Source organism: Melozone crissalis, unplaced genomic scaffold (genome assembly GCF_028551555.1).
Source record: "Melozone crissalis strain CALT ecotype California unplaced genomic scaffold, PUWL_Pcris_2 ptg000013l_1, whole genome shotgun sequence".
Lineage (NCBI taxonomy): Eukaryota > Metazoa > Chordata > Aves > Passeriformes > Passerellidae > Melozone > Melozone crissalis.
The window spans coordinates 58,937,190-58,952,686 of record NW_026535791.1 but is presented as its reverse complement, the minus strand read 5'-3'; the positions used below and the strand labels follow the sequence as shown (position 1 = coordinate 58,952,686).

The following is a 15,497-nucleotide window of genomic DNA, read 5'->3' as shown; positions in this document are numbered from 1 at the left end:
TCACAGTAATACCTACACCTACTTGCTGAGTTATGCTAAGAACATCCATCCCTTCTGCATAATGTATAAGAGAAAGAAGCAACAGCAAGCCAGCTAATTCTTTGCAGAATAATATATCAGCATACCTGTCTTCAAGCTAAAATTAACAAGTGAATATAAGTCTTTACAAATATATCTTCAATTTGAAGCATGATGCAGCACATACAATTGAGGATGCAGGAGATGATGGCTTTTTACTGAAATGAAGATGCAGTATTTGATGCTTAGGTTTGAAAGAAGTATTAGCTTAATAAAAAAAAAAAAAAGCTTATGATTCAAGTCAGTCTTTCACCTCAGAACTAATTTATGGTGCATTTTACACATCCTGCAAATGATGAACAACAGCCTTGCATAATTGCTTTCCTTACAAAGTGTGGGGATCAAAGGATACGTTTTAGATGTGTGGCCACAGATATGACCAGGCCAATGAATTGCAAATAACCAACATAAGAGTTGATGATGTGCTGTCTTTGATAGATGTAGTGTTATAAATTGTCTCTTCCATGATAAATCTCAACAGGAGAAGAGCACTTAATAACAGGATTTTTGGTGCACAGATTTAAATGAAGAGAAAATGTGGTTGCGTGCAAGTGTAATTGTTAACAAGGAGAAGAGAACTGTGCTGGTCACTTACCAACCATTTTGACATCTTGATGTAACAGGTTTTGTTCACCAAAGCTAGTTGTAGTTCTGGAATCTATTACAATCCAACTTGATTTCCAGATCCTAAACAGAGTCAACAAAAACTTGTGGAGGGCTGGGGAGCAATTCTTCACTTATAGTTCAGCCAAGCCCTACATGACACAATTGAAGAACAATTTTGTCCATCATTTTTCAAAACCAATTCACATTTTCCCTATCATATTCCAGGTAAGCTGTGGCCACAAATACTGCTGTTTACAGCAAAATCACAAAGAGCATCATAGCCAAATGCTTATACGTGCTTCATCTGTCAAGGGGCCAAGCAATCACCCTTCTGGGAGAGCTAACAGAGGTCACTTGAAGCCAGGAAGCCTGACAGAGATTTCCTTTATCCATTATCTGAAGTTTAAGTGATCAACGCTCTGTAACAACACACAGGCTCTGAAAGGTTCAGTCCTCACTCTGAAAACGTTTTAGGAAGGCCTCAGCACTTCCTAGGAGTAGACACATTCCTGGCAGCAAACACCAAAGCATGGAGTAAGCAGCGCCAAAGGGAAGCTGGTGCCACATCTGGCAGGACAAGGCCCTGTGTCTGTGTTAACTCGTGCACTCCTATGGAGCTGACTGCTGTTCAGCTTCCTGCAATTCAACAGGATTCTCTTTTTAAATAAGTAAGCCATGCACAGGTATAATTCCAGTCTGTGTGGGTTAAGGCAAAGGTTAATCTATACTTATTTAACATCACCAAAAGATTTCTGGTTTTTAACACTCTGGTCAGAAAAGCAATGGTTTATTAGGGAAAGTTTCCAGTTGGAGGAGCTGGCTGCCTTCCTCAATCTTATTCCCTGATTCCCATGCTGCAGCCTTTGGCTGCTGTTGAGAACCTCGGAGACTCCTGCCTTTGCTAGACATAAACATTTTCCAGAACTGGATTCCCTGTTTGAAAAACTGGTGTCCAGACCCTAGAAGGCTCAGTCCATGAAGAGTGTCCTCACAGAGGGGAAATTAAAATGAACTGCCAGCCATTATTTGTCTGTTTCCCTCTCTCTCCTGCCACCATCTATACCTGAGCGCAGTGAGCTACACTTCAGAGTTGATTTCCTTCCCTTCTGGGACCCAGGCATATGAGCTTCAGTGATAGAGGATTCATCTCTGTGAGTTTAACACTGAAGCAAGGATTCATCTTAAGACTGTAATTTACAACATGGCAAGAAAACACATGCTATTTGGAGACAAAAAGTTCCTTTGAATCTTTAAGGGCATTTGGGAGAATCTAACTTGATTCTTAACTGCCTCTATTTCCATTATTGTTCTGGAAAGTGTTATTAGCTGCCAGAAATATCTACCCTGGTTAAGGCAAGTGTTCATTTAAGTTGAATTGAAAGCAGTGAAATTAAATCATAGAGTCATAGAATGGTTTCATTTGGAAGGGACCTTAAAGATCATGTGTTACAATGCCCCTGGCCAGGGCAGGGACACCTTCCACTAGACCAGGTTGCTCAGAGCTCCATCCAGCTGGCCTTAAACAATCTTTTGCGCACTGACAGGTGAAAGGAGAGATCATCAAGGCTGGGCAGGCACGGTGGTAAGGCTGTATGTTTGATTTGGATGGTGGTAGGGCTGTATATTTGATTTGTACATGGCTGCTTAAACAAAGCCATGCCACTTGTCAGGGTATGAGACATCACCACTGACCCCATTAGGGAGCTATAGAATCTAAAACTCTGTAACAGTGACTGATCTTGTGTGTCTGACAGGTCAGTAATGCAGTTCAGTGCCTTCCATGCCAAAGCTCCAACTAAAAATCGTTAAAACATACATTTCTTCTAGAAAATTAAACAGTATTCAGCACCATTGCTGAAAAAACAGTAACTATTCAGCTGTGCCCACTGTAACCATTTTTCCTTACAGATTTATTTACCTGGTCTAGTGGAGGGCACCCCTACCCAACAGGGTAGTTGGAATGAGCTGATCTTTAAAGCCCTTTCCAACCGAAACCAGTCTACGATTCAATAATTCTATCATTTCTAATTGCGAAGGGAGATCAATATCCACGTTTCTAGTGCGATTTGGGCTCATTAGGTTGACTGACTTAATAGAGGTGTCCTCAGCGGCGCTGCTTTAGCTACAGCCCCACCTCGCGGCCACAGATCAACACAGCGGCCACAGAGCAACACAGCGGCCTCCGCCTTGGCCCGGGCCCGCCTCGCCTTCCCCCGGCCTCGCCTTCCCCCGGCCTCGCCCCTCCTCCGCCTTCTCCTGGCCCCGCCTTCCCCTGGCCCCGCTTCGCCTTTCCCCGGCCTCCGCCTTTCCCCTGCCCAGCCCCTCCTCCGCCTTCCCCCGGCCCCGCCTCCGCCTTCTCCGGCCCCGCCTCCGCCTTCCCCCGGCCCCGCCTCCGCCTTCCCCCGGCTACGCCTTCCCCCGGCCTCTCCTCTGCCTTCTCATGGCCCCTCCTCCGCCTTCCCCGGCCCCTCCTCCGCCATCCCCCGGCCCCGCCTCCGCCTTCCCCCGGGCCCTCCTCCGCCTTCCCCGGCCCCTCCTTCGCCATACCCCGGCCCCTCCTCCGCCTTCCCTCGGCCCCTCCTCCGCCTTCTCCTGACCCCTCCTCCGCCTTCCCCGGCCCCTCCTCCGCCATCCTCCGGGGCCGCCTCTGCCTTCTCCCGGCCCCGCCTCCGCCTTCTCCCGGCCACTCCTCCGCCTTCCCCCGGCCTGGCCTCCGCCTTCCCCCGGCCCCTCCTCCGCCTTCCCCGGGCCCGCCTCCGCCTTCCCCGGCCACTCTTCCGCCTTCTCCCCGGCCCAGCCCCTCCTCCACCATCCCCCGGGCCCTCCTCCGCCATCCCCTGGGCCCTCCTCCGTCTTCCCCCGGGCCCGGCCCCTCCTCCGCCTTCCCCGGGCCCTCCTCCGCCTTCCCCCGGCCCCTCCTCCGCCTTCCCCCGGCCCCTCCTCCGCCTTCCCCGGGCCCGCCTCCGCCTTCCCCCGGCCCCTCCTCCGCCTTCCCCGGGCCCGCCTCCGCCTTCCCCGGCCCCTCCTCCGCCTTCCCCCGGCCCCTCCTCCGCCTTCCCCCTGCCTGGCCTCCGCCTTCCCCCGGGCCCGCCTCCGCCTTCCCCCGGCCCCTGCCCGCCCGCCCGCCCCACCCCGCCCCGCCCCGCCCCGCCCCGCCCCGCCCTAGCCCAGCAGCCCTTCAGGGTTGGGGGTCCTGGCCGCGGCTTCCTCGACCCTGTCCACCGTCGCCTCTTCTCCCTCCCTCCCGCCCGCCTTTCTAGGGGCTCCTGAGCGCCCTCCCTGCCTCCTTCCCCTCCTCCTCCGTTTCTCCCTGCCCCTCCGCTCCCTCCCGTCGCGTCTCCCCCTCCATGGCGAGCACGGACGGTAGGAGCCCCCGTCCCTCGCCCTCTGCCCGGCCGGGCTGTGGCGTGTAGGGGTGCGAGTGCCCGGGCATGGCGGAGCGGGGCTGCGGCGCTCCGGGATTCCTCCCGTGGGCGGTGGGAGCGGGGATGGCCGGCTGCAGTTCTCGTCCCGCCGGCCGCCCCCGAGGTCCTGCGGGACCCCCGCTCTGTCCCATCCCCGGTAGAATCCCGGCCGGGGCTGCGGCCCCATTCAGCCCCTCCACCCTGGGTTCATCCCTTCCCTTCCTGCAGCGCTGGAGGAGCGTCATCAGCGAGGAGTACAAGATCTGGAAGAAAAACAGCCCCTTCTTGTACGACCTGGTGCTGACACACGCCCTGGAGTGGCCCAGCCTCACGGTGCAGTGGCTCCCTGATGTCAGCAGGTGAGGGAGGCAAGGTGCCGGAGAGGCGCTCGGCTCCTTTCCTGTTAATCGTGTGTGCTGAGTACCTTGAGGATAAAAACTGCGAGACGAGAGCAATTTGGGTTAGACTTCTCTTTGTTATCTTTCTTTTGCTTACAGGAAAAAGGTCACAATGCTTCACCGACGTCTAGATTAGCCTAGCAGAAGGTGTTGAGAAGTGTGAACACAGAAATCTTTCTCAGTTTATTTCTAAATAAGAGATCTAGTGCTCATCTATTGTTAATTCTGATGGAGAAATCTATCTCCTAAATTAGCTCTTTCATAAAGACTGGTTTTCCTCATGTGCTTTGTATATATTGTTCCATCCAAGCTATAGTATCTATAGTATAGTATATGCTTGAGATCTTTTAAGCATGAATTTAAGAGAATATTCTAAAAGTGGTTCTTTGCATCCTGGTTTTCTCCCTGGTTCATTGTTGAATTAACATGTTTAAATTTCCCATTCTTCCACATCCCCCTGAAAAAAATTGTGGGTTCAGTTTAATTTCTTAAAGAATCATGAAGATGGGGATAGAATCTGTTCATGTGCCAACTACTACAGAACTTAAATTGTTGCAGTAACAACACAAGAGCTGCACTGAGGTAGTGGACAAGGACTGGTGTAATGTGGATTTTAGGTAGATTTTAAAATACCCTGTGTGTAAGCTTCATGCAGTTGTCAGAGGATGGTCTCTTTCTTCTGTAAAGTTCCACTTTACATATGGGATGTTTTACATGTTGGTTAGGTGATCACTTCATTTGGGGTACCAGTGTTTGGGGTTGATATTGAGAGATATGAGCTGGTCATGGCATGGAGAAAATGCAGTGGGGATTTGAGGGTGTGGAGCCCTTATGAGGAACACTTCTGCTTGCCTCATATTTTACAGATTGACTTAATATTCAATTTAAAACCTGGTATTTCCAATTATCCAGTGTCAAAATATGTAAGCCATTTAAGGCAAGGACTGCCTCTTTGTGTGGCATCTGACATGATGGGACGGCTGTTCCTGATGCAAGTAAGTGCATGTGCATTGTGTTTCTTGTTTGGCTTTGTATTTTTCCCCCCTCTACAATTGGAAGTGTACCTGTGGTAGTTTATGATTGCCCAAATGATTCTGGATTGCTTGGATTCAGGAAACATAATTAGTTTGTTGCATTCAAGAATGCAGAGGTTGCTTGGTTTTTATGCTCACATTTGTCCTTTCAGAGATGAATGGCACCATCCATCCAGCTGTTCACTTTTAACTAAATGTTGCATTCAACCACCAGAAGAGAAATTTGATTCTAGTTCAGATAACTGGTAAAAGCTCCTAAGAGAAGTAACTAAAATAGGTTGCCACTTGTTTCCTCAGGATTTATGTTTTATGGAAAGGAGTATTGATTGTTTCCTGAATCAATACTGTGACACTCTAGGGAAATTAGACCAAAGTAGGTACTGGTGTCTCCTTTAACTGCTGTGCAAACTGTAACTGCCCCTTTCAAGCCCCAGTGGCAATGTTTACTGCCTTGTATTGTCACTTGAGCCTTGCTGGTTGTCTTTGGTTTGCCATGGCAGAGTCCAGTTTGCTTTATTACACAGGCTTTGCACCAAAGGGGAGGATCTCTTTGGGAGTGTCTCTTTTCTGGCTCCCTGAAGAGGTTTGCACCTTCAGGGTTATTGATGCAAGCTATGGAACTTCTGGAACTGAGCACGTAATTTTATTCCAACATTTATTATTCTAAACAGGCCAGAGGGAAAGGATTATGCTCTGCACTGGCTGCTTTTGGGAACACACACGTCTGATGAACAGAATCACCTGCTTGTTGCCAGAGTCCAGATTCCCAACAATTATCAGTTTGATTCTTTGAAGTCTGGCAGTGAGAAAGGAGGTGGGTATGCAGCATTCTTAGGTTCTGTTTGAGCAGTATCATTACTGCTTTCAGTTGTTCTGATAATGATGTTCTAACTTTCTATTAAATACAAAAGTGGACAAATACTTATCAGTCCACACTAATCCTAGACAACTAAAAAGAAGAAACTTTTTGTTTCAGAAGAGCTTAGATAACATTGATATGCAATCCCTACTAGAACATCTATCAGCTCTCAGTTGTGGTGAAAACTGGTACACATCTACCTCAAATAAAAACTAAAGCTCTGAAAGAGGATTCTAAATATCAGAAGTGTTAATGGTAGTGTGCTACATGGTCTTTCCTGGTCTTTGCTTGTGTTTAATAAGGTGCTACCACTGTTTCTTGGAGTAGGGAAGATGCTGTGAAATGCTGTTTCAGTAGACTGAAATAATGGATGGAATAAACTAACATTTTTCTGACAACTGTAGAACTTGGTGGCTTTGGATCTGTGGCTGGCAAAGTTGAGATGGAGATGAAAATTAACCATGAGGGTGAAGTGAACCGTGCCCGTTACATGCCGCAGAATCCCCGCATCGTTGCGACAAAAACACCCTCTGCTGATGTGCTGGTGTTTGACTGCACTAACCATCCTTCAAAACCAGGTGGGTCAGGCTCCTTGGAGCTAAGCAAATGCCTCTTGTCACAGAGGGGTAAACTTGTGTTTAACTCTGACTGGGACAGAGTTGCTGGGCTCTGGACCCCAAAGGGGAATGCCCATATCTTCAGTGACTTTAATTTCCTGGTTATGCTCACTTTCATAAAAGAATCTTGGTAGAAACAGCACTCTCTGAAGAGGTTCATGTATGAAATATAATTATTACAACAGAAATTGGGTGATAATGATGCTTCTATGAATTGATGTGCAAGGACATGCTAAATGAAAGGAATTTTCTATCTTTCAGACCCAAGAGGAGAGTGTAATCCTGAACTTAGATTAAGAGGACACCAGAAGGAAGGCTATGGCTTATCATGGAACTCCAATTTGAGTGGACATCTTCTCAGTGCATCAGATGATCATGTAAAAACCCACAACTTTTCCCCTGTAAAAAGAGCCCAACTCCTTATGCTGTAGTAGAAAATTGGAGAAAAGCTGTCCTAGAGCAGCTGTGTATTGTTATGTGGGGAGGCTCTCACATCTTGTAGTTACATTTCTAAAGGCTGTCAGTTGGTTTTAGGCTGTCATCAACCACAAGTTCTTCTTAAGGTTCTTGATGTAAGAACAGAATATTTTTATAGTTGTCTACTGGAAAAAACCCTTTACACTGGATTAGGTCAAGACCATAAATTAGTAAGACTCTCAAAGATCAATAACTAATAGCTTATAAATTTCTTTGTGAACTTTAAAAGTGTAAATTGCTTTTGTGACCTTCTAAATAATCCTTGGCCCTTGCACTTGCAGAAGGCTGATTGATAACTTAGCTCTCATTTATGGCATAATAAGTGTTCTTTTTCAAAAGCAAAGAACTGCTTCAGGAGTGTTGTCTCTTTAAATGTAGAGTGTGATTGATTATTTATTTGAAAGATGATACAATCAGAGTCTGCATTTCAATAGAATGTGGCTTATTTACAGACAGTGTGTTTATGGGATGTAAATGCTGGACCCAAAGAGGGCAAGATTGTTGATGCCAAAGCCATCTTCACTGGGCACTCTGCAGTAGTGGAAGACGTGGCATGGCACCTGCTCCATGAGTCTCTCTTTGGATCTGTGGCAGGTGATCAGAAGCTTATGATGTAAGTGAGGAGATTTTTGGGTAGGGCCTGCTGTGTCCTGCTGATGCCTTTTTTCAACCTAGAAATGAAACAAAACACATTTTTGAGATTATATTAGTATGGGAGGTAGTATAAAAGTGGATCTTTATTGGAGGTCTCCAGGGCAATTATGGAAGAATGCCCCACCATGTCCCAGAAGCTCTCCCACCATGGGGGTGCATACAGTTTTATACATTTGTCAATTATGCTAATTTACTAAAAAAGCTGCAGTTAGGAGGACAAGTGCTGGTGCAATTACCCCCCAGGTCAAGCTCCTTTTCTGGAGCACCCCCCTTGGTACTGGCTGTACTTTGTTTATGAAAATGTGTCTCCACGAGCTGTTTTCAACCTTGGTAGCCAGGAAGAACCAAGATAGGATAGGGGCCCTTGGAATATGTTTTGTCTTTCTGCCTAGGGAAAGGGCATGGAAAACTTCTAGGAAAACTAACCACTAATAGGCTAATACTAACCACTAATACAATAGGCTACAAATGTATGTGTAAAGAATACAGAGAATATATTAAAGCAAAAAAGGTAAAACCAAAACAGCGTCACTGCCACTGGACCTAGTCTACAGCACTTGGATAAAAAAAGGTCTGAATTTTGGAGTGAATTCATGTAGTTTCTTTATGGCAGTCAGCTACAGTGCTGGTGCAGATTCACTGAAATCTACATACCATTTAGTGTGTTCACATCACTTGAAAAGAAGATGTAACTAATATGTGTGTCAGCTTCATGGTGCAAGCTGTTCATGTACAAAAGACACAAAATACTCTAGGTTTTGGAATGAAAACTGTAGCTTCAGAGTTGAGTTTAGTAGTAAAAGCTGTAGTGTAAAAGAACTTCTTAAAAACTGAAGTTTGTTTTCTTTCCCTCTTTCCTCCCTTCCCCAAACCCTTCACTGCCACAGCTGGGACACAAGATCTAATGCCACGTCCAGGCCGAGTCACTCAGTAGATGCTCACACAGCCGAGGTGAACTGCCTGTCCTTCAATCCCTACAGCGAGTTCATTCTGGCAACTGGCTCTGCTGACAAGGTTTTCACTTGTGTGTACTTTACATTCCTGAGCAGTGCAGATGAAAGCCTTTATAGTAAAACCAATTTCTTGTTGCTTGTGTCTCCCAGATGGTGGCTCTGTGGGATCTTCGAAACTTAAAGCTGAAACTCCATTCTTTTGAGTCTCATAAGGATGAGATTTTTCAGGTGGGTAAACTACTTACAACCTGTAGAATAAACCCAAGAGGAATACTGACTTGGACAAGAACATGTAGATTTGTGTTCTTGCAACACAAATAAATCTGTTGAATCAAAATTCACTATGTTGAGTTTGACAATTACAAACAGTACCATGTAGTTTATTTCTACCCTTCCCCACTTGAAGCAAATAGTCAACAACTTAATGCTAAAAAGATACTGGGTGTCACAAGTACCTTAAATACAAGTAGAATGTTTCTCTAAAATAATGTGCTGTAGAGAGGATTTGGATTCAAACCTAATTTTGTGAACTTTACCTATTTAATTAGATGCAAGTAACAGTGATTTTTGGACAAATTTCTTTAAATATTGTAAATCTGTAATAGTGAAATAATGTTGTCTGTTCAGTATGAGAAATCTTAAAGACTAAAGCAGTTTGTTTGAGCTGCTGAATATCCTCTGTGCTGGAAGAAACTGATTTACAGAGTATAGTTAAAAATTAGTGGCCAGGGTGCTGGTTATTCAGGATATGCTTTGGAAATCAGTAACTGCTCCACTGAAGTTGTTTCCTTTCAATAGGTTTACTGGTCTCCTCATAATGAAACCATTCTTGCTTGAAGTGGTACCGATCGTCGCCTGCACGTGTGGGATCTGAGGTGAGGAACAATTCCTGTCTCTTAGTGTATGTGAACAGATGGTTAAAAAAGGCTGCAGGCCTGCATTATATGGCAGGTTTCATTTGTGCTGTTCTCCAGCTTTCCTTGCCTACCTCAGGTCTGGTCTTCTGAGTATAAATAGAAAACAGCACAGTACATCTAAAGTTACTTCTCCATCAGGGTTTCTTGCTAATAGCATTGTTTTCTGTTGTCCACTTGTTGCCTAGATTCAAAAGACAAAACTTGCAACAGTGTTAAAGTGGTAGGATAAAAAGCAGTTCTTTAATGAAAGCTTTCAGGTGCACAAATATGGCTATAAGTGTATGTGTGAAAAAAGAATTTTCTGCAATTTTTAAAAGGTTAATTAATTACTTATCTAGCACGTACATCCAGTAGGAGATCAATTGGCCCAGTAAAACACCCTTGGGTCTGCCCCTTTGGTGTTTGTCCAGGGGTTTCTTTGCCCTATTTCTTGTTATGTCTCTCAACTTCTGATGGAAAACAAGAGGTCCTTGTCAGAAATTCTGTTCTTAAGAATAAGACTAAACAGAATTTCAGGGATGTGTTAGAAAGGTTAAACTAATCATTTTAAAATGTGAGTGAGGGCAGGAAAAAGTACTAGAAATCACACAACTCTATATTAAAAGTCTACAGAGTTACAAATATGAAAAAGGCTAAAAATCTTTGGGCATCACATCAGTAAGTGATTTTTGCCTCCATGTGCTTCACAAGTTAAGATTCCATTTCAGTAATGACAGTGCCAGATAGTTCATGTTTTATACCTGGTGCTTATAGATATTTTACAGTGAGAAACACAAATTGCAAATATGGGAAACAAAGGCCAGGAACTGTTCAGTTAAGCTGACAGAGAATGCAACTGTCATTTTAATGAAAAGTATAAACTACTTTCTTGCAGTAAAATTGGAGAAGAGCAGTCAGCAGAGGATGCAGAAGATGGGCCTCCTGAGCTGCTGGTACCCTTCTGTTCAGGTTTCAGTGTGCTGACATGCTGTGTGGCAGTGGGATGTCACAGTCTTGTCACTGTGCTGCTAAAACTGCAGCTGATCATAAATCTTTTCACCTCCCTGGTTTCCAGTCCAGTGCTTTAATTTGCTGTAGGCTTCCTCTCTTCAGTTCTGAAGGTTTCCCCATGTCTTGTGTGACTCTGTAAGTGCTCTTAGAGATAATCAGAATGAAATATGGCTGGATTTCACAGCCCAGCCCTGTGTGAAGAGAGACCATTTTGAGGATGTCAGTTGTTGCTGTAATAGTAGGAACTGTTATCTCAAATGCTGTCCCAGCAACTGCATCTGTGGCCATAAGTGCAAATGGAAGCACTTGAGCACCTTCCTTATGTCTGTTGTGAATCTCTAGCAGCAGGGTTTTCTTTGGGTAGTCTTTAGCATGATGAATTTAACTTAAGAATCCTGGGTTTAAACAGATTTATCTAGAGTTGAAATGGCTTACTGAAGCTTGTGGGGTTTTTTTAACAGTTTATTCATGGAGGACACACTGCCAAAATTTCAGACTTCAGTTGGAATCCTAATGAGCCTTGGGTAATCTGTTCTGTATCAGAGGACAACATAATGCAGATATGGCAGATGGTGAGTGTCACAACAGCTCTTGAGTTACTCTAAAGCTTGTTGCATAAATGAAACTGAAAAGGCTTGTTCTTCTTGGGGCAGCCTGTGCCTTCAAAGACTGAAAGTTGTTTGTGCCATATACTTCTTGATCTAATCAAAAAGTGTAAGACTTTAAAAAGAAAACCAAGACTAAAACAACTTGAATAAAAGCAACTGCTGCTTAATTCTTGATTCCAAGTTCTAAGTACTAATTAACATTAAGATTTGTTCTTAACAAAGCAGTTGCAAACTTATATCCAGTATTAGCCAAGACTTACTCTTGCCCAACTCCCTCCCCCTTATGTTGCCTGTAAAGCAGGATGCCTTTTAAATCCCCAGTTATTTCATATTACTTTACATCACAGGAAATTGATCTGCTACCTTAGAAATGTGGAATAAAGTAATTTAGGAATAAATCGAGTTTAAAAACCCTTAACAGACTAAAATGTGTGCCACCAGTGAGGCTTCTTTTTTTAGTATCTGCTCTTGTTTTGTGTGTTTAGACTGTGGTTGAAATAATTCCAAATAAAATGTTCATGATAGGGCTAGTGGTTAAGTGGCTAGTGCTTTTACTGTTGAGATGGAGCAGTGTAAGAAGGCAGCTGCCAAAATGTAGCCACTGTATACACATTTCTAAATTTGGCAGCCCTGTAAGAAGGGGCAGGGAGAAAATCCCTTCAAGAAGGGGATGATGGCTGTGCCACCTTGGTGTTATTGAGGGTTTTTTCTAGATTAAGTGTAGAAGATTGTTTTAAAACAATTGTATGTATCATTTGTAATGTTTTGTGTCTTCAGGCAGAAAACATTTACAGTGATGAAGAACCAGATATAACAGCAGCTGAACTGGAAGCTCAAGGAATGTAACTTTTCTTCTTTAAGGAACTAGAGGGAATGACATAGTAATGTAATTTGACTACTGTATACATAAAATAAAATCCTGAAAAAAACACAGAAAACCAAATACCAAACCAAAGAACCCCAGAATCACTGGGCAGAAGCCTTGCATCAAAACAGGAATACTCCTAATTGGATTAAGCAAAAAGCTTGTATAATCAAATTGTCATGGGATACTCTTGGTTCTGTGGGCACTTTGAGCTGTTGTATACTGTACAGCAGTTAGCTTTAGAGAAACTAAGAATGACTTAATACCTATGTCTGTATTTTTAAATAAACTTTGTGTGTTCTGTAAATAAAATGGTGAAATCCTCACTTTTCACACATAGAAACTGTATAAAAAACACCTTTTCTATTAATATGTAAAAAGAGCTTTTCACTTTTCCACACCACTTTTGGATTGGTTTTGCATAAATAAAATCTATTAAAAAAAGTGTTTGGTGTATTTAATGTCCACTGGCATAAGTTGAATGCCTTCTTGCATTCAATAATAGAATAGAATTTAATTGCTGCCTGGTGACAAAGTTACATATTTTTTAGTTTATAACTTAGCCCAGTTAAAAATCTGGGATGATTTGAGTTGTTTTCATGCAAAAAACCATTGGAATACAGAACCCGACTTCTTCACAAAGGGCATGGGTTTAGGAGGAGGTTTAGGGAATTCATGGGGAGAGCCAGTAGATCTGTCAAGTTCAAGTACAAATCCTGAGCAGGGTTGAGTAACTTCTTTGTCTATGGGTGATTAGTGTTTAGATTTTGTCTGTTTGTGTTAGTGTGTTGTGGGGATTTTTGGGTGGTGATAAAAGCATTGTCCTTTATAATTTTCTTAAGTGCCAAGGTGCCAGTGCCCTCCCAGTGAATTGGTGTCACCTGTGTCTTGTTAGAGCCTTCCTGTTGCATTTTTTACTTAGGGAGGCAATTGGGTAGTTGTCTAAAATACATCAGTGTCTGAACAAATAATAGACAAACACACAGTTTGCTTCTAAACCTTGGATTGACTGAAAAGCTCAAGAATTTTGCCTATATAGAAGCAAAATGTGTTCATATTTATCATGGATCTACACATAGGTGATGAGTTATGTTGGGAGCTGTCAGAGAAGTGTAAATGAATTTCATAGCTCTTAGCTACTTAAGACCTTACTTAAATTAATTGCTGGCTATCCTGATCTTTCTGCTCAAGCTGAAAAAAGAAGATGACAGTGGTGACATACTGACAGGATGATACCTTGCTCTCCTCTCCACTGGAGCTGTAAGAAGTCAGCAGACAACTGGGCTCAAGCTGTGTATCTGAAGCTGCCCGTGCTGGCCTGGAGAGCTTGTCCATCTGAGCAGGGCTGGGCTGCTGGGGACTCTGGTTTGGATTTATGGCTGGAATGCTGCAAAGGCAGCTGTGCTTTGGTGCTTGGTGGGCAGTGCTTGCACACTGGGGGGAAGGGGCATGGGCTGGGGAGGAGACACAGCTGGGACAGCTGACCCCAATGGCCAAAGGGATATTCCTTACTTTAGGCCATGCTCAGCAATAAAATGGGTGAGGAAGGCGAAGAGGGCCTTTCCTGGTGGCCATTGCTTGGATGGTGGTAGGGCAGTGACCTGTGTCAGGGAGGGGGTGATTTTATTCTCCCTCACCCACTTCTGGAACTCCTCCAGCTGTACCCAGGAGCTTTTCTTCCTGTTCTCTCCCCCACCCTGCTGGGGAAGTGCAAGTGACAGCACATGATAAGCATTTAACACTGAATTCAGAGGTGGTTTTTGGTCAGGCCCTACATTCTTTTGGCAATCATTCTGACACACACAACTCTTGAAAAGCAGGAAATGAAGATGTCAATGGCCCAGCTTTCTGGACAAACAGAAATACTTCCCTGAGAGCATGATGGTGGCTGCTCTTGGTACAGAACAGAAATACTTCCCTGAGAGCATGATGGTGGCTCCACCTGGTACAGATAGAGCAGTGCTCTGTGACATGACCCCTCCCTGCTGCTGGTCCTCTTCAGTGCTCACTTCAAGGAGACCTCCTGGCTGCTTGGCACCAACATGTAGAGCACAGCTCATCCAGCTTTGTGTGTTCAACCAACACTGTGGCAGAGTGGTCTTTTATTGCTAATTAAGCCAAGGACCACTACTGTTGGCCATCACACTTTTTTGCTCCCACTCTTCCCCAAGAATGGGATGGTTTGCATCACCAACTCCTCTGAAGATAAACTTGACAGAAGTATTTGTGAGGAGCTGCAAGGCATTAAGTATAACTGATGCTGAAATATTTTGGAAGACTGATATCTATATAGCAACAAACCCGAGAGTGTGTGTAACATTGCTGCATTTTGCTTCAGTGTGGCAAAAAGCAGGTTTGGGGTTTTCCTTTACTGGGTAAGAAGAACTGTATTTGCTTTTATTGTAAAATGCAAGACCCTTGAGAGCCTTAACAGGTAATTTTTGCTATGTAGCCACACAGTTTATGGCATTATCCATAGTATACTTTATTGTCTTCCATGTGTATGTGATGCCTCTTCAGCACTGAAACAGCTGAAGAAAGCCATGTAAACTCTCTACAGGGAGCAAGTATTTAAGTCAAACACCCAGTTTGACTGCTCCTTTATGGCCACTGAGATGGTTGGTGGGGTGGAGTCTTCATAATTCTTTCAACATCAACTTTTGTCTTGTGAATTTCAAACCCAAAGCTTTCCCCAATTTAAGCAGAATCAAACATGGATAACAGAATGTTTTGAGAGTTCAACTATTCTTCCCCTTTAAAAGGGAATGGATAAAACATCAACAGTGCATAAAATCCATATTTTGGAGAAAAGGGTTAGGAAAAGAGTCAGTAACCACCCAGCAGGAAACAGCAGATTCACAAAGCCAGCAAAAGCTTTGATGAAAAGGATTTACAAAACAGGCAGCATGACCAAGATCAAATGGTTTTATATGAATACAGGCATGAAGAGTAGAAACCAACCAAAGAACTCCAACAGATTACATGGATTAAATAGCAGTATCATCATGGATTAAATAGCAGTATCATCATGGACTTG

The 15,497-nt window shown here is 44.0% G+C and overlaps 2 protein-coding genes across 2 annotated transcripts; one reads left to right on the top strand and one right to left on the bottom strand.

The window, feature by feature from the left end:
- Window positions 1-2,806: 2,806 nt before the first annotated feature.
- Window positions 2,807-3,496, bottom strand: LOC128934615 (uncharacterized). Its single transcript, XM_054272337.1, has one exon. The coding sequence runs from the start codon at window positions 3,494-3,496 to the stop codon at window positions 2,807-2,809; it is 690 nt and encodes a 229-aa protein (XP_054128312.1).
- Window positions 3,497-4,115: 619 nt separating this feature from the next.
- Window positions 4,116-12,817, top strand: RBBP7 (RB binding protein 7, chromatin remodeling factor). The gene is given in 11 exon segments (XM_054272336.1): window positions 4,116-4,447; window positions 6,192-6,334; window positions 6,784-6,957; window positions 7,258-7,373; window positions 7,926-8,086; window positions 9,015-9,141; window positions 9,231-9,308; window positions 9,879-9,955; window positions 10,872-10,929; window positions 11,449-11,559; window positions 12,373-12,817. Coding segments are annotated over 11 exon segments (1,446 nt in total). The 3' UTR covers window positions 12,442-12,817.
- The last annotated feature ends 2,680 nt before the right edge of the window (window positions 12,818-15,497 follow it).

Bases quoted from the DNA above. Each gene is read 5' to 3' on its own strand.
- LOC128934615 (XM_054272337.1), bottom strand. From the start codon at position 3,496: ATGGTGGAGGAGGGGCTGGGCCGGGGAGAAGGCGGAAGAGTGGCCGGG.